The 15,731-nt window shown below is 27.3% G+C and overlaps 3 protein-coding genes across 3 annotated transcripts; 2 read left to right on the forward strand and 1 right to left on the reverse strand.

Moving 5' to 3' along the window:
* Nucleotides 1-173: 173 nt before the first annotated feature.
* Nucleotides 174-7,862, forward strand: LOC122719049 (regulator of G-protein signaling 7-binding protein A-like). Its single transcript, XM_043944577.1, has 5 exons — nucleotides 174-293; nucleotides 642-808; nucleotides 4,092-4,228; nucleotides 4,464-4,640; nucleotides 7,332-7,862. Exons 1-5 carry the CDS (start codon nucleotides 174-176, stop codon nucleotides 7,502-7,504), a joined length of 774 nt encoding a protein of 257 aa, XP_043800512.1. The 3' UTR covers nucleotides 7,505-7,862.
* A 1,575-nt stretch (nucleotides 7,863-9,437) lies between these two features.
* On the forward strand, nucleotides 9,438-10,685 carry LOC122718120 (ATP synthase subunit O, mitochondrial). The gene is made up of 4 exons (XM_043942840.1): nucleotides 9,438-9,539; nucleotides 9,716-9,760; nucleotides 9,938-10,048; nucleotides 10,126-10,685. The coding sequence occupies exons 1-4, from the start codon at nucleotides 9,513-9,515 to the stop codon at nucleotides 10,570-10,572; spliced, it is 630 nt and encodes a 209-aa protein (XP_043798775.1). The 5' UTR covers nucleotides 9,438-9,512; the 3' UTR covers nucleotides 10,573-10,685.
* Nucleotides 10,686-11,310: 625 nt separating this feature from the next.
* On the reverse strand, nucleotides 11,311-14,725 carry LOC122718208 (WD repeat-containing protein CG11141). The gene is made up of 8 exons (XM_043943057.1): nucleotides 14,555-14,725; nucleotides 14,009-14,245; nucleotides 13,651-13,938; nucleotides 13,386-13,546; nucleotides 12,842-13,281; nucleotides 12,606-12,765; nucleotides 11,705-12,516; nucleotides 11,311-11,626 (listed from the first exon to the last, which is right to left on the reverse strand). The coding sequence occupies exons 2-8, from the start codon at nucleotides 14,231-14,233 to the stop codon at nucleotides 11,538-11,540; spliced, it is 2,175 nt and encodes a 724-aa protein (XP_043798992.1). The 5' UTR covers nucleotides 14,234-14,245; nucleotides 14,555-14,725; the 3' UTR covers nucleotides 11,311-11,537.
* Nucleotides 14,726-15,731: the final 1,006 nt, after the last annotated feature.

Consider the following 15,731-nt stretch of genomic DNA (forward strand, 5'->3'; position numbering starts at 1 on the left):
CGCATGTGTTAATTATCGATGGTTGGAAGTGTAAATTAAACTGGTATTTTCGGTGTCCCTTTAATGGTCACGTATAGCATAAAGCATTGCAGCATTTGCAAACTATCGTTTAACTATATTGTTAATTGCCTCGTGGCTATTGGCAATCAAACGGTGCTCCTTAAAGCGCAATAATGACGGAATCGCCAATACCGTCGGTCAGCAACATTCAGACCTATACTCATAGCCGAAGCCAATCTCAAATGCAAACTCAAGATGACAAGAGCGAGAAAACGGAGAAGGCTGTTCTTTCGGTAATTTAACGTTATATCTTCATTATTACATTTACGGCGTACAGTTAACCGGATTAGATTCGATGATAAGTGTATTATTCCAATAATATATATTTTCCTTTTACCACGATAAATTGCAGTAATTGTATTACTGGTTTCGTATAAAACAGTTCGAACAGTAAATCGTTTTATTACGTTTATCGTGTAATAATCGTGAGTCGCGTAACAAATTGCTCGGTTTATGATCCTGGAAAGCTTAATTTCCGCTTTGCGACTAAATCGAAGCACGTTCTATGCATTGTGATCGGTGCGCTTACTTTAACGTTAAACATCGGGGAAACGGGGTTAATAGCGCGTTTTATTTCGCAGCAAATTCAAGAGATCAACAGCCAAGTGGCGCAATACCGCGATTTGCTGATAAACATCGGTCAACCACGAGACTGTCCGGAACTTCGAGAAAAAATTCGAAGATTGAGACGAAATTGCGTAGAAACGTGTAGACACACGTCCCAGCTTATACTGCCACAAGTACGAAGGTATGGCACAAACTTTTGCTAGTAGATTTTCCCTTTCTTCTTTATCTCTTTCCCGCTCTTTTTTCCAAAATATAAAAGAAAAGCAAAGAAAAACAATTTTTTCACCGTCCTTGACACGGTATCTCAAATCGTATAAAATTTTCATGGAGCAACTGCCGTATCGACAAGCCATTAAACTTGCTAATTAGGGAGCAGAGAGGAGAGGTCAGAAATTGAAGGATAAGTCAAAAGAAAATAAAAAAAAGGGAAAGGGGAAACCGAACGATTGATTAACCAGTTTATGTCAATTATTCGGAATCAACCATTAAACGAAGACATCGCGCAGAGCGAACTCGAATTGCTTCCGGTTAATGGGATTCCAATTAACACGATAAATAGATTGCTATGATAGAAGCCAGCCACCCAGCCAACGATCGTGAACATATATGTTGTTAGTTTCCTGATGCGAGATAATCAAAGATTTTCTACGACGATACTTGGAAATGCATCGTTTCCAAGAAAATCTTTAAATAAAAGTTATTGGTATCCCTACGTATCCCTGGCGTACAATTTATCGGACTTATCGTCGTCAACTTTGTTCGTCAAAATTATCAATCTTTTAACAAACGATTTTGATTGAACGATTTTTTCGAAATCGAGCCGTTCGCATTTGCACAATTACAATTATGTAATCTTATCACGTTTTGAATCGTCTTTAATTTCGTAACGATAAGGATATAAGGAGAATTATTAGTTAATTATTGTTACACCTAGTCGTTATCAAACAGAGCATCATAGAAAAATATCACCAGGATCAGATAAAGGAAAGAGTGAAATAATAGCATCACGAGAGTTTCTATTACTTTGAAGTGTGCTGCAAAGAATGTTATCGATTCTACGGAATTGGTTTTTCTAAGAAAAAAAGGTAAAGGGAAAAACGAACGATGACCGTCGACCATCGACCACTCTTTAAAGATTCTTAGACGTCACTTTTGAATTTCTTTCCATGAGTTTGTCTGTTTTAATGAAAAGTTAAATGTTTCATGAATTTCTTCCTCTTCTACTTTCTCATTAATTAATAATTAATTATATCATAATCAGATAGATAAATCATAATTGAAATTTTCTAATTATTTTTTTTTTTCACAAAATTTCCAGTGTCTGAAAAAGATCTATCCCGATCTATTTTTTTAATAAATAAAAACTCGATTGTTGACGAATTGTTAATTAAACGAAAATCGTTTTTCTCGTATTTGTAATGAGTTATTTTTATTTAGTTCAATTCTTATCTTCAAATTATCGGATATTACATATTCATTTATTTTTACATGTTATTCATTATATAATTGTTTAATTACGGTGCAGTCCTGCGTGTAAGTATACAAGACTTGCTTCTCTATTTCTCTCTCTCTCTCTCTCTCTCTCTCTCTCTCTCTCTCTCTCTCTCTCTCTTCGCTTCCAACACATCGTTGCATAATTTCTGTTACGTTTTAAACGTCAAACACACTCTAATTGTGATTTAAACGTTGCTTAAACAATCATTTCATGAAAATTAAACGCATATAATTATCGAAATATTGAATAAATTTATGTATAGATTTGAAAAAAAGAAAAGAGAAGAAATATGTACAATAATGATTAAATAAAAATCCTATTCGATATCTTTATTACAAAAACATTAATACGTACGACGAAACGCTTAAGAATATCCTGAATGTTTGATCATGCAAACAACTTTTCCAATACGTGCGTCGTAATAGAGGATCTCGTGCAACATATCTTGCAAAATCACGCGACTTCTGTATCGATTACACGAAACGCGACAGCACAGAAACATTTGTCTTTCTTTATTTTTTTTTCTTTTATAAAAATTATTATGAATCGTGAATACTATTCTTTTCCCGATTTCATTCACCTCTTTGATGAACAATTTTCCATTCAAATGCTTATATAAAAATCTATTTTAATACCAACAATCAAAACGGGTCACAAACTCTGCATAAATTATTCAATTTTAAATAATTTAATATCCTGTATAATAAATATATTCTAATTTAAATTATCATTTGTATCCATTCCTTGTTCCTTTTTGAAAATTCTGACGAATTGAAGATTATTTTTGCCAATTTTTGACGGAACACCGACAAAGAAATATAGCAAATATCAAGTTCATTCTGATAATCGTTCATTCATATTCGCTATAATTCTTGAATATGAGAAAGTTTCCGTAAGACCGCGAGGCTGGAATTGAGATAAGTAGTATAAACCGCGTGCAAGACAACTCTAACGCGAAATAATACGTATAAATGATCAACCATTGGAGAGAAAGAAATTATTTCCCTCCTTCGCCTGATTTATTAGATTTTTGCGATACTTAAAATTATGGGTCTCGAGTAGAAGTTAGCCAAGAAACACGAGGAAACCATTTGCAAAGCTGAAAAAAAGAGCTTCATAAAAGGCTATTACTATTTCTATGAAACTTCATAAATATCGTAATAAAAAAATATTTTATCCGTGTGCGTAATTACTTTTTATTTAATTTTAATTACTTTTGAAATGTGCGTGTGTATGCATTATTTATAAAAATAGTATAGACGAAAGTGTCACGCAAGAAGCTTTTCACGAAGCCAAAGTATTGTCGTTCGAGCTCTCTGGCCTCCAACGTGACGATTACAAAATTAAAAAAAGCCAAAGGAAACTTTTCCTCTCCGCCGACTTGGTTAAACCTTCGTGGTTTGTTTTACGTGTGACGCCGACGCACTTCATTATGATTCTACGATCTCGCGCTTCGTCTTTCCTTTTCACGATGAAAAAAAAGGGGGGAGAGGGGGGAAATTCCTCATTTGGCCGCAAATCGACACAAAACAGCCTCGTTACAAAATGAATTACTCGGTTTCACGACGCATTTACGAGAACGATATAAACGTTTTATATTCGAGGTAATAAAAAGGGGTCTTAAGGTAAGTCTTTAATATAACAAATTTAACTTGAATCGTGATAAAATAATTCGAAATAAATCAAAATCCTTGGATCTTATTCGAAATTTTACGTTTTATTGAATTTTATCGTGTTTCAAATTCTTATAAATGTCGATAATCACGATTTAAGATAAGAAGAGTAATTAGTTCGACATAAAACGTAGAATGAATGCGAAATTATTGGCAGGAAAGGTGGAGAGATGAAGGAATAAAAGGAAAAAGAAAGTGTAATAATTAAAGAAGGAAAAAAGTAGACGACGAAATGCCTAACGAGAAAACTTCGATGATAAAAAAGTAATAGGTCTGGGAATGGGTTTTGCTTTCAGAACTACGGATATCGGAATCCCTGTAGACAGTCCAAATTTGATGCTTCTCTTTTATGTCGCGCAATTGTTTCTGCGCGAGCTTTGCAAAAGTAAGAACCTCATCCGCATCGTGCCGATGGACATGACGGAGTATTACGGTAATTTTGACTCCTATAAATATTTTATCTTAGGAATCAAACATTTTAATTAACGAAAAATTTTGCCGCCTTATAAATTCATTTACAATAATTCTGCTACGTTAAACAACATCCGTATTTTAAATTAAAAATATCATCGAAAGAATATACGTTAAAGTATATATGTCAATTTTCTGAAGAAATCAATAGTATTCATAGTAACGATCAGCATAAATCTTTCTCTCTCTGGTTTCAGAAACTCGATCCGGCCCGTCCAACATCGGCAATGTGATCTCACAAATAGTTCTCTGTAAGCAAATCACACCAGATTTCTACGAGGAAGAATTGTGCAGTATCCAGAAAGATTCGGAAGAAATTCGTGGTTTGATCAACGAACTGCAAGAGTTTATGCCTCAATCAAGTGGCGATATAGGTACTGTCATTTTTTTCTCTTCTATCCCTTCCACCATATCTTTCCATTTCCTATCGTCTACCTCTTACAATTTTATTTCTCAACGAATCACAACTCGATGTCCTCTATATTTTGACCCGATTTTCACAAAATGATCGAATTTACATCGTTAGTGTAAAAGTTCTTGCCTCGAGTAGGATTTCTCAATTGGAGAAATTAAATTTTCGTATAAACGGTAGAAAATTAAGCCACTTTCGAATCGTACTCGATTTTCCTCGAAACATAAATTTTCCACGACGGTTAATCCGATTCGGTTTCTACTTGAACTCTTGATTATTCTATTTGCCACTCCGATATACATATATCTCCCCTTGCTTCGTTGACCTTTCTTTCTCTGGCCATCTTTCTTCCTATTCTACTACTCTCTCCCGACCTATCTATTCAACCGTCTCTAATCGGGTTACTCCAGAGGCCAAGGTCTGGATTTCAAAGGAGAACAATTCTCCCTTTCTCTCTATTCGTCTCTTTCATCGCGTCTTACCTCGTCGCGCTCGCCAGCTTCCATTGATTCTATATAAGGAACAAACGTATTACCTTCCTCCAGGATAGAGCTCGCTACTAGAGTTATCAGGCGATGGTTCACTTCTCAGCTCAGTTAGTACACGGCGACCTTAATTATCTATCGATATAATAAGCGAATTCAGATGCCATGTCCCCGTAGTCCATCGAGGAAGAGGAGGAGGGAGGAAGATAGCACGAAAATCACCACATGTACCACGATCCTCGATCCCCTAAACGTCAATTCGAAACTTCGCTTGCTTATCAGGGGAATAACGATATAGTTAGAGAGAGACAAGAGGAAGAGAGAGAGAGAGAGAGAGAGAGAGAGAGAGAGAGAGAGAGAGAGAGAGAGAGAGAGAGATGGGATATTTGACATTGAACGAGAAAGAGGTCAAGGTCGATTCGAAACACGGATTTCCTTCGCCGTGTGTTACGAACGGGAAATTCACGCTCGAGAAAGATCGCACCACTGTCTCCAAGGGAAAGTAAGAGAAATGAGTGGAATTGTTGTATTCGTAGGTAGAATTTCGAGAAAGGACAGGTCGAGTAGCGGTGTGCACATGGCGTGTCGAGAGAATTCGTCGGGGAAACGATGCAAAACGACGAGAGAGGACCGAGCTGGAAGGAAGCGAAGCGCGAATAAAAAGAGACGCACGGTTTATTCCGAAAGTAAATATATTTACTTATTTGTAGTATTTATACAAGATATTGTCGAAATAAAAACGTCGAATAATATTTTTAATAATCCTCGAAAGACGTTCGATCATTTTGGGAATTTGATCAATATGATATATGGAAACATATAAACAAGTGCATTAACGCGAAAATATATGAAAGATATGCGAGTATTTAACATTAAACAGAGCTCGGGTCAAGGATAGATGGAAACTGTTCCTGCGTTCTTCACGAGAGGAAACGAGAATCCGCTGGGCGCGGAAAAAGGGTGGGAAAATCAAAGATAAAGAGGGAAATATGTCGAATCACGAGCCGATAAAGCAATTCGAACCACGAAAGAATCTTGTGCAAACCTTGCCATGAACTAATCGTTCTTTATTCAATTTTTCTTCCCAAATCTTCTGTTTGTCGCGATAAAATTAATATGTACACGTAACGTCAACTGTGAAATGCAATTCTTGAGGTCAAGGACGAGTGGAATTCATTTTCATATTCATATTACGACTATAGATATTTGGAAAAAATATGATGTATAGTATAGTCAAAATAAAATAAAAAATATTGGTGTGGTAATATAAAATATTTCATTACAAAATTATGTAATGAAAAATTATGACGATAATTCGTTGATAAATTAATTTAAGTTACAACTGGAAAAAACCAAACTAAACTTTTTTAAATTCACGGAATATTCTTTGTTGCCAATAATCGATGATATCATTCGTGATTTTATCGTAATGATGCAAAGGATCAAACGTGATCTCAAATCTCAATGAGCATTTAGATATCGCAATTTATTGCGATCATAGCAACCATAGAGGAATTAAATCGCTTTTTCATTGAAACATCATGTGAACTTGTGCAATTTTCCGTATTATTTTATACTATGTAAAGTAAAATTATTAGATTAATAATAATATATGTTTTATGTAAGAAGCTCACATTACAATTCGTTTGACAAATCTTTTTTTTATATTTTTATTTCATATAATTATGAAATAAATTTTTAGGATATAAAAGTATAACATTTCTTATATATTTTTCCCATTAAAAATAATATATTTTGAAATAAGATAGTGAAAAAAAATTCTTTTGAAAATTACGAATAGAAAAACATTTCAATATCGATTCGTGCTATTCATTGAAAATCATATATTAAAAAAATCGATATATGACGATCAAATAAGTAATGAAAAGTTTTAGTAGAGTCGTAAAAAAAAGATTTTGTTAGATTATGTAAAGAAATTATCCATTATTACTATTTAGTACTATTTGTTTTAATTTGTTAGAAAAAGTTTATGGAGAATTTCTTAAATTAGAAGAGTATATTGACTCGAGCTTCCACTGAATAATATCACTCTTTTTACTTCTTCTTTCATTAAATAATTCCTTGGTTGAAATGCCATTGACTTGGCTGTATATTTGGTTTATAAAGCTTACCTAACTAAGAACATTTTTTTTGAATTTCATTTGCAGAAAAGTACACGGCTTTACAAAATGCGGCAAGTTGGAGTAATCGTACCAACGGTAGACGGATACACCGATGGAACCAAACTCATAATAGACCTACTAGAACTACCAGACAATCGTCCTACTTTTGCGGAGCTTTGAATCTTTTTTGTTGCGCAGCAAGAACAAATTACGTTTAATTACTAAACATATTTGCCCGCCAAATTTCTTTACAAAAAATTTTGTTGCAAAAGATTTTTATTAATTTCCTCCTGTGTTAAATTTTCTGTTTTAAATTTTAAGAATAAGTCATAAATAAAGAGAAATTCTCGCTATGTTTTGCAATCATGAAACGAAACATTCTTATAATTAGTCGATTAGATGATAAGAAACCTAATACTGAGATTTTATTTAGTTAATAATACAAACCATTTAATAATAAGTACAAACTTCTTAATATAGAAAAATATTCAAACATATTTTTATAAAGGAATTTCATTTATTGCGGAATTGTTTATAGTATAATAATAGTAAGAAATCTAACTTAAACTTACGATGCAATTTGTCTCATATCGGTAATCGATGATCGTAAAACGACTAAGATCGATTTCTTGATGAATTTTATTACATTCTCTCTTGTTCTTCGATCAGCACCATTACCATGAAATGATATTTAATATCTAAAAAAAGGAAAAGTCAATGTAAAAACAATCATTATAGATATGGTGTTATCATTTGTATTCGTATGATTATTATTTAAAATCCGAACTGTGATGAACAAGCTCAAATTTATTGCTGATCGATATAAAAATCGGAATAAAAATCGATATAAAAATCACATCGGATAATAGGGAAATAAATGCCAATTGAATTGGATGTTGATTATTTCAATAGTGGACCAACGTATCAATTGTATGCAATGAAAGTGATTTAATTAAAATCATTTCTACTATTTTAAAATTTTAATCATATTAAACTTTTAAAAAATATTCTATTGTCAAAAATCTTATATTTTTCATTATCATTATAAGATTCTTATTTATAAATTAATATGACAAAATATTTCATTTATTTATCATCTTTTATTAGCAAATTGGCGATGCGATTCTATATGCAATTTATTTTAATGTTAAATATATTATTATATGTATTATTATATGTATAAATATTAAAAACACACACATATATATATAAATTTTTATGTATATGGTTTATATATTGTTAATGAAATATTTTATTATTTGTATAAATATTGTGCAAAAAAAAAATATTTATAAAAAATACTATAATCGCTCTATTGAAAATAATTAAATATTTAAATATATGAATAGAATATTGAATTAGAACATACATATGTAAAAAAAAAAACTAAAATTCATGATGCTATAAAAAATTATATGCAAAATTGAATATTAATATTATTATTATTAATGTAATTATTCATAAGAACATTATCTATTTAATGAATCTTTGAATTTTTATTTGGCGGTGCAAAGAAAAAAAAAAAATTTTTCGTCTAATTTCTTTACCGATAAATAGTTTCATTGTACATTATATCATATGTGGAAAATAAATAAGTAAATCATTAGAAATTAAAGATTGTTTAATCTTGACAGAAAGAAAAATCTTCCAATTAATATTTATAGATACATATATATATATATATATATATATATATATGTGAAAAATAAAACAAATATTTAATATAACTTATTACTTACTTATTTAAGATATAAGATAAAAATATTGAGATCAATAAATTTTAATTATGTAAGCACTTTTCATATATATATATATATATATATATATATATATATATATTTATCGAATTTTCATTTAAATTAGTTTATATTTATTTCTCAAAGTATAATAATATACTATTGCCCTCTTGCAAAAAAATATATGGCGCGCATTTATAAAATGGTGATCAAAACTTGTAGCATGCATAAAAATAAATCTGAAATTATAATTGAAGTTAGGATTAATAATTCATTTGTTAATAATTTGTAAATATAATAATAAATTGTAAGTACAATTTCACATTAATTATTATAAATAAAATCTTAAAACTTATAAATTGCTCCCTCTAGAGATGTCGCTATTAAAATGAGAAATATATATACTTACACATCTGTGAAATAGTCATGTTATATAATGGTGGACTTGTAGTATTTCATTTCGGATTTTAATACGTGCTGTTGGAAATATATGACAATGTCTTTTAGTAAAATAATTGTAAGTAATATAATTTAATTATGAATCTTAAAATTTAAAAAAAATATAAATGAATTGAATTATCGATAATAAAATAAACTGTATAATTCAATTATTGAATGAAAACATTGAGTTTAAAAAATATTATACATATCAAATTAATAAAAAAAAACTTATATTATATTATTATTTATTAGGTGCGATCACTTTCCAGTAGTATTGCTGCTCAACAATTGGTTAAGGTATTTTTTTAAAAAATTATAAAATTATGTAACTACAAAAGAAATATATGTATGTAAATATGTATGTAAAAAATAGATATTTAATAAATTATAATTATTTTTAGAGATTTTTTAAAATATTATCTGCTAATTTCGTTTTCAATAATGAAAAATGTTATTTTATTGGTTTTTTTTTAGCCTCCGATTCAAGTATTTGGAGTAGGAGGACGATATGCTACAGCACTTTATTCAGCAGGTTCAAAACAAAAAACATTAAATAATATTGAAAAAGATCTTCTTAAATTTCAAGTATGTATAATAAATAATGTAATAAATGCTATATTTAATTTTAATTAAAATTATTAATAAAAATTTTTATTTGTTAGGATCTTATGAAGCAAGATAAAAAATTAAATGAATTTGTAAAAAATCCAGCAATAAAAAGAAAAGAAAAAGTAGAAGGACTTAAATCAATTGGAGGAAAAATTAGTCTGAAAAGTGAAACAATAAATTTATTAGCTTTATTAGCAGAAAATGGTCGACTTTCACAAATTAATAATGTAATTAATACATTTAAATTATTAATGGCTGCTACTAGAGGTGAAGTTCCTTGTGAAGTAATAACTGCAAAACCTCTTGATGCTGAAATGACATCTAAGCTTCAAACAGCTTTGAAAGGATTTTTAAGTAAAGGTCAATCTATTATGCTTAGTGCAAAAGTTGATCCTTCCATTATGGGAGGTATGATTATATCAATAGGTGATAAATATATAGATATGAGTGTTGCTAGTAAAATAAAAAAATATTCTGATATTATTGCTGAAACATTGTGATTACTTTTTATAACATTCAGTAAAATGAGCAAAGTTAAAGTATTCATATAGAGTAATTTATGAATAATGTGTATCATTAAACAATAAATTATTCCATATCTTTATTCCTATTAGAAAAGTTTGTTTTTTCTTATATTAAACCATAAATAAAAGCAATTTTTATATTTTTTTATATAATAATAATAAATAAAAATGAAATTTTTTTAATAAAATTACATAATAATAAAATAAAACTTTGAATATCATTTGGAAAATATTTTTATTTTAAATGTTAAGTACTTACAATGTTCATATATGCATTTGCAAATGAATTTAAAAGATAACTCTTAAATATTGTTACATTTTATAAAATAATATATAACATATCTGCAACAATTTCTATTAGCATTATGTTTGAATATAATCAATACATATATTGTCAAATAACAGAACTGATGACTTTATTGCCTTTCATAAAAATTTTAAATGGAATGTTGTAAATGATATTAATTATTGCACATAAAGATATATTCACATATTATTTTTCAATGTGTAATAATATATGTAAACGCGTACATACACAAAACAATAATAATAAATTATTTAAAAAATTGATTTTATAATTTTTTTGTTACAAATTTTTTTATATTTTTAAAAAATTTTCATAAAATAAATAACAATACCCAATAAAATATGCATATATCACCCAAATTACTATTTAATATTCATTGAACATTTTCTAATTTTTTGCTTAAAATTAAAACAAAATAAATTGCTCTAAAATAAGACTAGAAAATATATTATCTATTTAAAGTTTTAATTTTGTATATAAAAATGCATATATATGATTATTTTTATTCTAATTATAAAACAATTCAGTTAGATGTGCAAAAGTAAATCGAAAATACATCTGCATAAAACATAAAAAATTATGCATAAAAATTGAAGTAATATCTATAATAAATTAGTTTCTTTTCAATTGAATTCTACATTGCAACTGGAGGTACATCACTTTTAACTAAAACCCAATCTTCTTCCTCAAGTGTAGTTGATATTATAAACTCATTTGGTACAACTAAAAATAAATGTTTTTCAAGAATAATTTTATTATTCTTGCTATAGACTTAAATTTCTAATTCATATTTATTCATACCTGTTGAATGTAACATTTTCCTTCCATCAACATAATTATTTTGTTGTAAGGGTTCATTTAATTTATCTTGTAGAAGCTTTTTTCTACATTCACCTAAATCTTCTAACTTTTTTAATTCAGTACGATAACTGACATCTTCATCTCCAGATTCAGTTTCTGTATGATCACTATGTTCATTATATTCATTTTGCACATTTTTTTCTTCTGTGAAGGAATTGGAATGTATTTTACAATCTATATATGTAATTGTATCAATTGATTGAGATATATTAGAATTAGTAGTAGTAATTTGACTGCTGCTCATATACTTTGATAAATCAAAATCCAAAACATCAGCTAAAAGTTTTTCTTTATTTTCTACATCACGTTGAATTGATTCCAGATTTCTTTCAGTTTTTAATATGAATTCGTCATCAACATTAAGTGTTAATAAAGAAGAATGTGTTGTCTTTGCATCATTAGCATTTATTTTGTCTTTGAAAGCAGACAAATCACAATCAATATCAGATAAAGATGAACAATTTCCATTTCCATTTATTAATCTATTACGTGATTTTTTAATTTTTCTTTCTGGAGTAAATACAACATCTTCAAATTCTTGTTGACTAATTTTTTGGAATATTTGTCTTCTATCATTATGTTTTTCATTTTGATCGCTTTTTCTTTTAGAAACATCGTTATATTCTGTTATTCTATTACTATCTGTTATTAATGAAGAATTTAAATTAATCGATATTGCTGGTACTTCAACAGCTTCTTCTGCATTTGTAACTGAAGTTATATCAGTACCAACAGTAACCATTGGTACAATTCTAAAAAGTAATAATTTTAGATATATAATTTAAATGTTATTTATTAATACAAAATAAATTCATTTTTATTTTCTATTTAAATACTTTACCCCACAGATTGAATGATATTAGTTGGATTAATTTTGTGAAAAGGAATTGCAGGCACTATTGTGCTTTCCATTAATTTTGAAGTCAATTCTAATATACCATTTGTAACTGGTTTACTAATTTCAGCAAATGATGATAATGAATCTAATGTATCTTTTACTTCTAAAAATAATAATTAATAAAAATTAATTTTTAAAATTTTAATAACACATTAAAGAAATATTTAATCAAAATCTACCTGATGAAAACATATTAGTTTCAGGATAATATGCAATACGTATTATGTTCCTTTCTCCTTCCAATATAAATATTTCATCTTTAGTACAAGCAACGTCAGTAACACGACGTAAATCTGTGACAATGGATGTTATAGCAATAGTTTGTGGATTTACTACATATATAATATCATCACTATATGTAACTAATAAATCATCACAAAAAGGTAAAATAACACCAAATGTAGGTTCACCACGATTTTTTTTACAACTTTCTGGTGCTGGATTTAAAAGTTCTACTTCTGTATGTCCAGATCGAACAGCATCCTTAAAAATAAGTGTTTTTAGGACAGTCCCAGTTTTATCAGCTTGCCATAGACGTAATCCAGGCCTACTTGCATATATTATTAAATCTTGTACATAATTTTGTTTACAACCAAATACAGCACCTAATTTACCCAATCTAAAATATATATATATATATTATTTATTTTTTTTCATTTATAATAATAATAATAATAATAATTCATTAAATATTTTATATTAATTCAATCTTTTTTTACTAACGTTTTACGTTCTTTCTGACCAACTTGTGTTACTTTTCCATTCTCATTTCTATTTACCAATATTGTACGTAATGTTGTAGAAACTAGTAATAAACCTTGTTGATAACTTAACTGTACTACTGTATATTTTTCATTTAACAATTCTGATGATTTTGATAAATGCTACAAAATATTTATAAGAGAAAGATATAAAAAATAATAAACAAAATTATATTATTTCATGTATTACATACCATATAAAAATAACATTAATATTAATTACATACCATATAAAAATCAATTTCAGTAAGTACAACTAAACCATCTTGATCTCCACTAAATAATTTCATACCATTCTTAGACCATTCAACTGTTGTTACAGCACTATTATGTAAACCACTTATGCTATATCTTTCTACCTGTTTCTTCTGTTTTGGTTTCAAACTATCTGGTAATGAATCTGGAGGATTTTTAGGTATTTGAAATACAGTTACCACTCCATGTTCATTACCAGCAGCAACCATATAGTCCACAGTTGATATTACTTGGATACATGTAATTTTTGAATTAACATTCTATAAAAACAAAAATGTCTTAAATATAAAATCATTAATTAATTAAGAATAGGTATATTATGTATGTTACCTCACATCGAAGTCTTTGTAAATCTTGCTTTTCTCTATCAAACCAATATACTAATCCATAATTAGTTCCAATAGCTATAAATTCAGGCACTGCATCAATACAAGTAAAGTTAATATTATGTGTAAAAAGTCCAGTTTGAATTTTAGCAGGTATTTGTTGAAGAAGCAGAGCAAGAGGTGCCCATTCTCGTAAAGTTCCACCATCTTCACACATAGGTGTTGTCATTGTAAATATATGCTATATTTATATAAAATTATATTTAATTTATATTATTAAACAAGTATTTATATAATTTTATAAATTAAATTATAAGTAATATAGATAATTTTTTTATTAATTTTTTATTAATTAATAATATAAAAATTAATAATAATCACATAAATAACTATACATAATCTATAATCTTTCATATAAAATTATATTATATGCATAATTATTATTAATGATAAACTACATATATTATTTTATTAATATTGTGAAAGTGAACATATATAAAATTAATATTATGTTATCATAATAAATATGTTATATGACATATCAATTTACCTTCTTACAAAATTAATATAATTACAGAAAATATTACAGTAATTAAATCATATTTTTTTTATCGTATTATATATAAGAATAATATTTTATCAAACATTTTAACATTCCAATTACTATTTCATATTTCGGCAATTTATGTCAAAATTACAGTGCACGCCTTTAGATACCATAAACCACGTCACGTCTATAGAACAGACACGACGATAACAAAATTTGTATTTTCTAGATTTATTTTAATGATTAATATTAGTTAAATATGAAATTAATTGATTTAATAAATTTTTAATTATATTATGTTTATACACTATTATAATTAATAATATTAGTATTTAAATATTTATTTTAAATATTATCAAATATTAAATTAATATCTTAGAAATAAAAATTTAATAATATATATTTAATATATAATCTATCTAATATATAATCTATAGCATATATATATATATATATATCAGAACTTTTTGATAATTATCTTTTTCTATGCATATGAATTAAATTTCAATTTTATATATACCTATATAAACAAAAATTTACATTTGTGAAAAACTATAATATAATTATAAATGTAATATTGTTTTTTTATCAAAAACATACTACCAATGTACTTGCATTCAGGATGTAAATAAAAATATTATAAAATGTACTATATCTAGTATATATATATATATATATATATATAATATAACAAAAATAAAATGAGGAAAAATATAAAATATAATTTTTTATTAAATTACAATAGAATAAAAACAAAGTTTTTAAAAATAATATTTCAAAATTCAATTTGAATAACTATTATATATATAATATTATTGTTGTAATAATTCAAAACTGAAAAATAAATTTCTATATAGAAAAATTATAAAACAATAGTATTTATATTTTAATTAAGACTATTAGGAACTAACATATTTTATAAAATTGTTATGCATATTTATTTACTATATTAATATACAAAAAAGATATATTTCATGATTCCATATTCCGACATCGAATTTCAAAGCTGGTAGATTAAAGAAATCGATAATATTCAAATTTATTTCTATACGATCAATAAATGTCAAAATTAGAAATATATAATGTTTTTATATTGTTTTTTTTTATAAATAATATACATATAGAAAAAAAAATATATCAACCAAGATTTATTAATACCATTAAATCATATAATATAAAG

Source organism: Apis laboriosa, unplaced genomic scaffold (genome assembly GCF_014066325.1).
Source record: "Apis laboriosa isolate Shangri-la unplaced genomic scaffold, ASM1406632v1 scaffold11_cov152, whole genome shotgun sequence".
In the NCBI taxonomy this organism is placed as follows: domain Eukaryota; kingdom Metazoa; phylum Arthropoda; class Insecta; order Hymenoptera; family Apidae; genus Apis; species Apis laboriosa.

Bases quoted from the DNA above. Each gene is read 5' to 3' on its own strand.
- LOC122719049 (XM_043944577.1), top strand. From the start codon at position 174: ATGACGGAATCGCCAATACCGTCGGTCAGCAACATTCAGACCTATACT. The intron at 294-641 runs GTAATTTAACGT...TTTATTTCGCAG, and splicing joins CGGAGAAGGCTGTTCTTTCG to CAAATTCAAGAGATCAACAG. The intron at 809-4,091 runs GTATGGCACAAA...TTTTGCTTTCAG, and splicing joins ATACTGCCACAAGTACGAAG to AACTACGGATATCGGAATCC.
- LOC122718120 (XM_043942840.1), top strand. From the start codon at position 9,513: ATGACAATGTCTTTTAGTAAAATAATT. The intron at 9,540-9,715 runs GTAAGTAATATA...ATTATTTATTAG, and splicing joins TGTCTTTTAGTAAAATAATT to GTGCGATCACTTTCCAGTAG. The intron at 9,761-9,937 runs GTATTTTTTTAA...GTTTTTTTTTAG, and splicing joins CTGCTCAACAATTGGTTAAG to CCTCCGATTCAAGTATTTGG.
- LOC122718208 (XM_043943057.1), bottom strand. From the start codon at position 14,233: ATGACAACACCTATGTGTGAAGATGGTGGAACTTTACGAGAATGGGCA. The intron at 12,517-12,605 runs GTAAAGTATTTA...ATTACTTTTTAG, and splicing joins AATATCATTCAATCTGTGGG to AATTGTACCAATGGTTACTG. The intron at 11,627-11,704 runs GTATGAATAAAT...ATTTATTTTTAG, and splicing joins GAAAATGTTACATTCAACAG to TTGTACCAAATGAGTTTATA.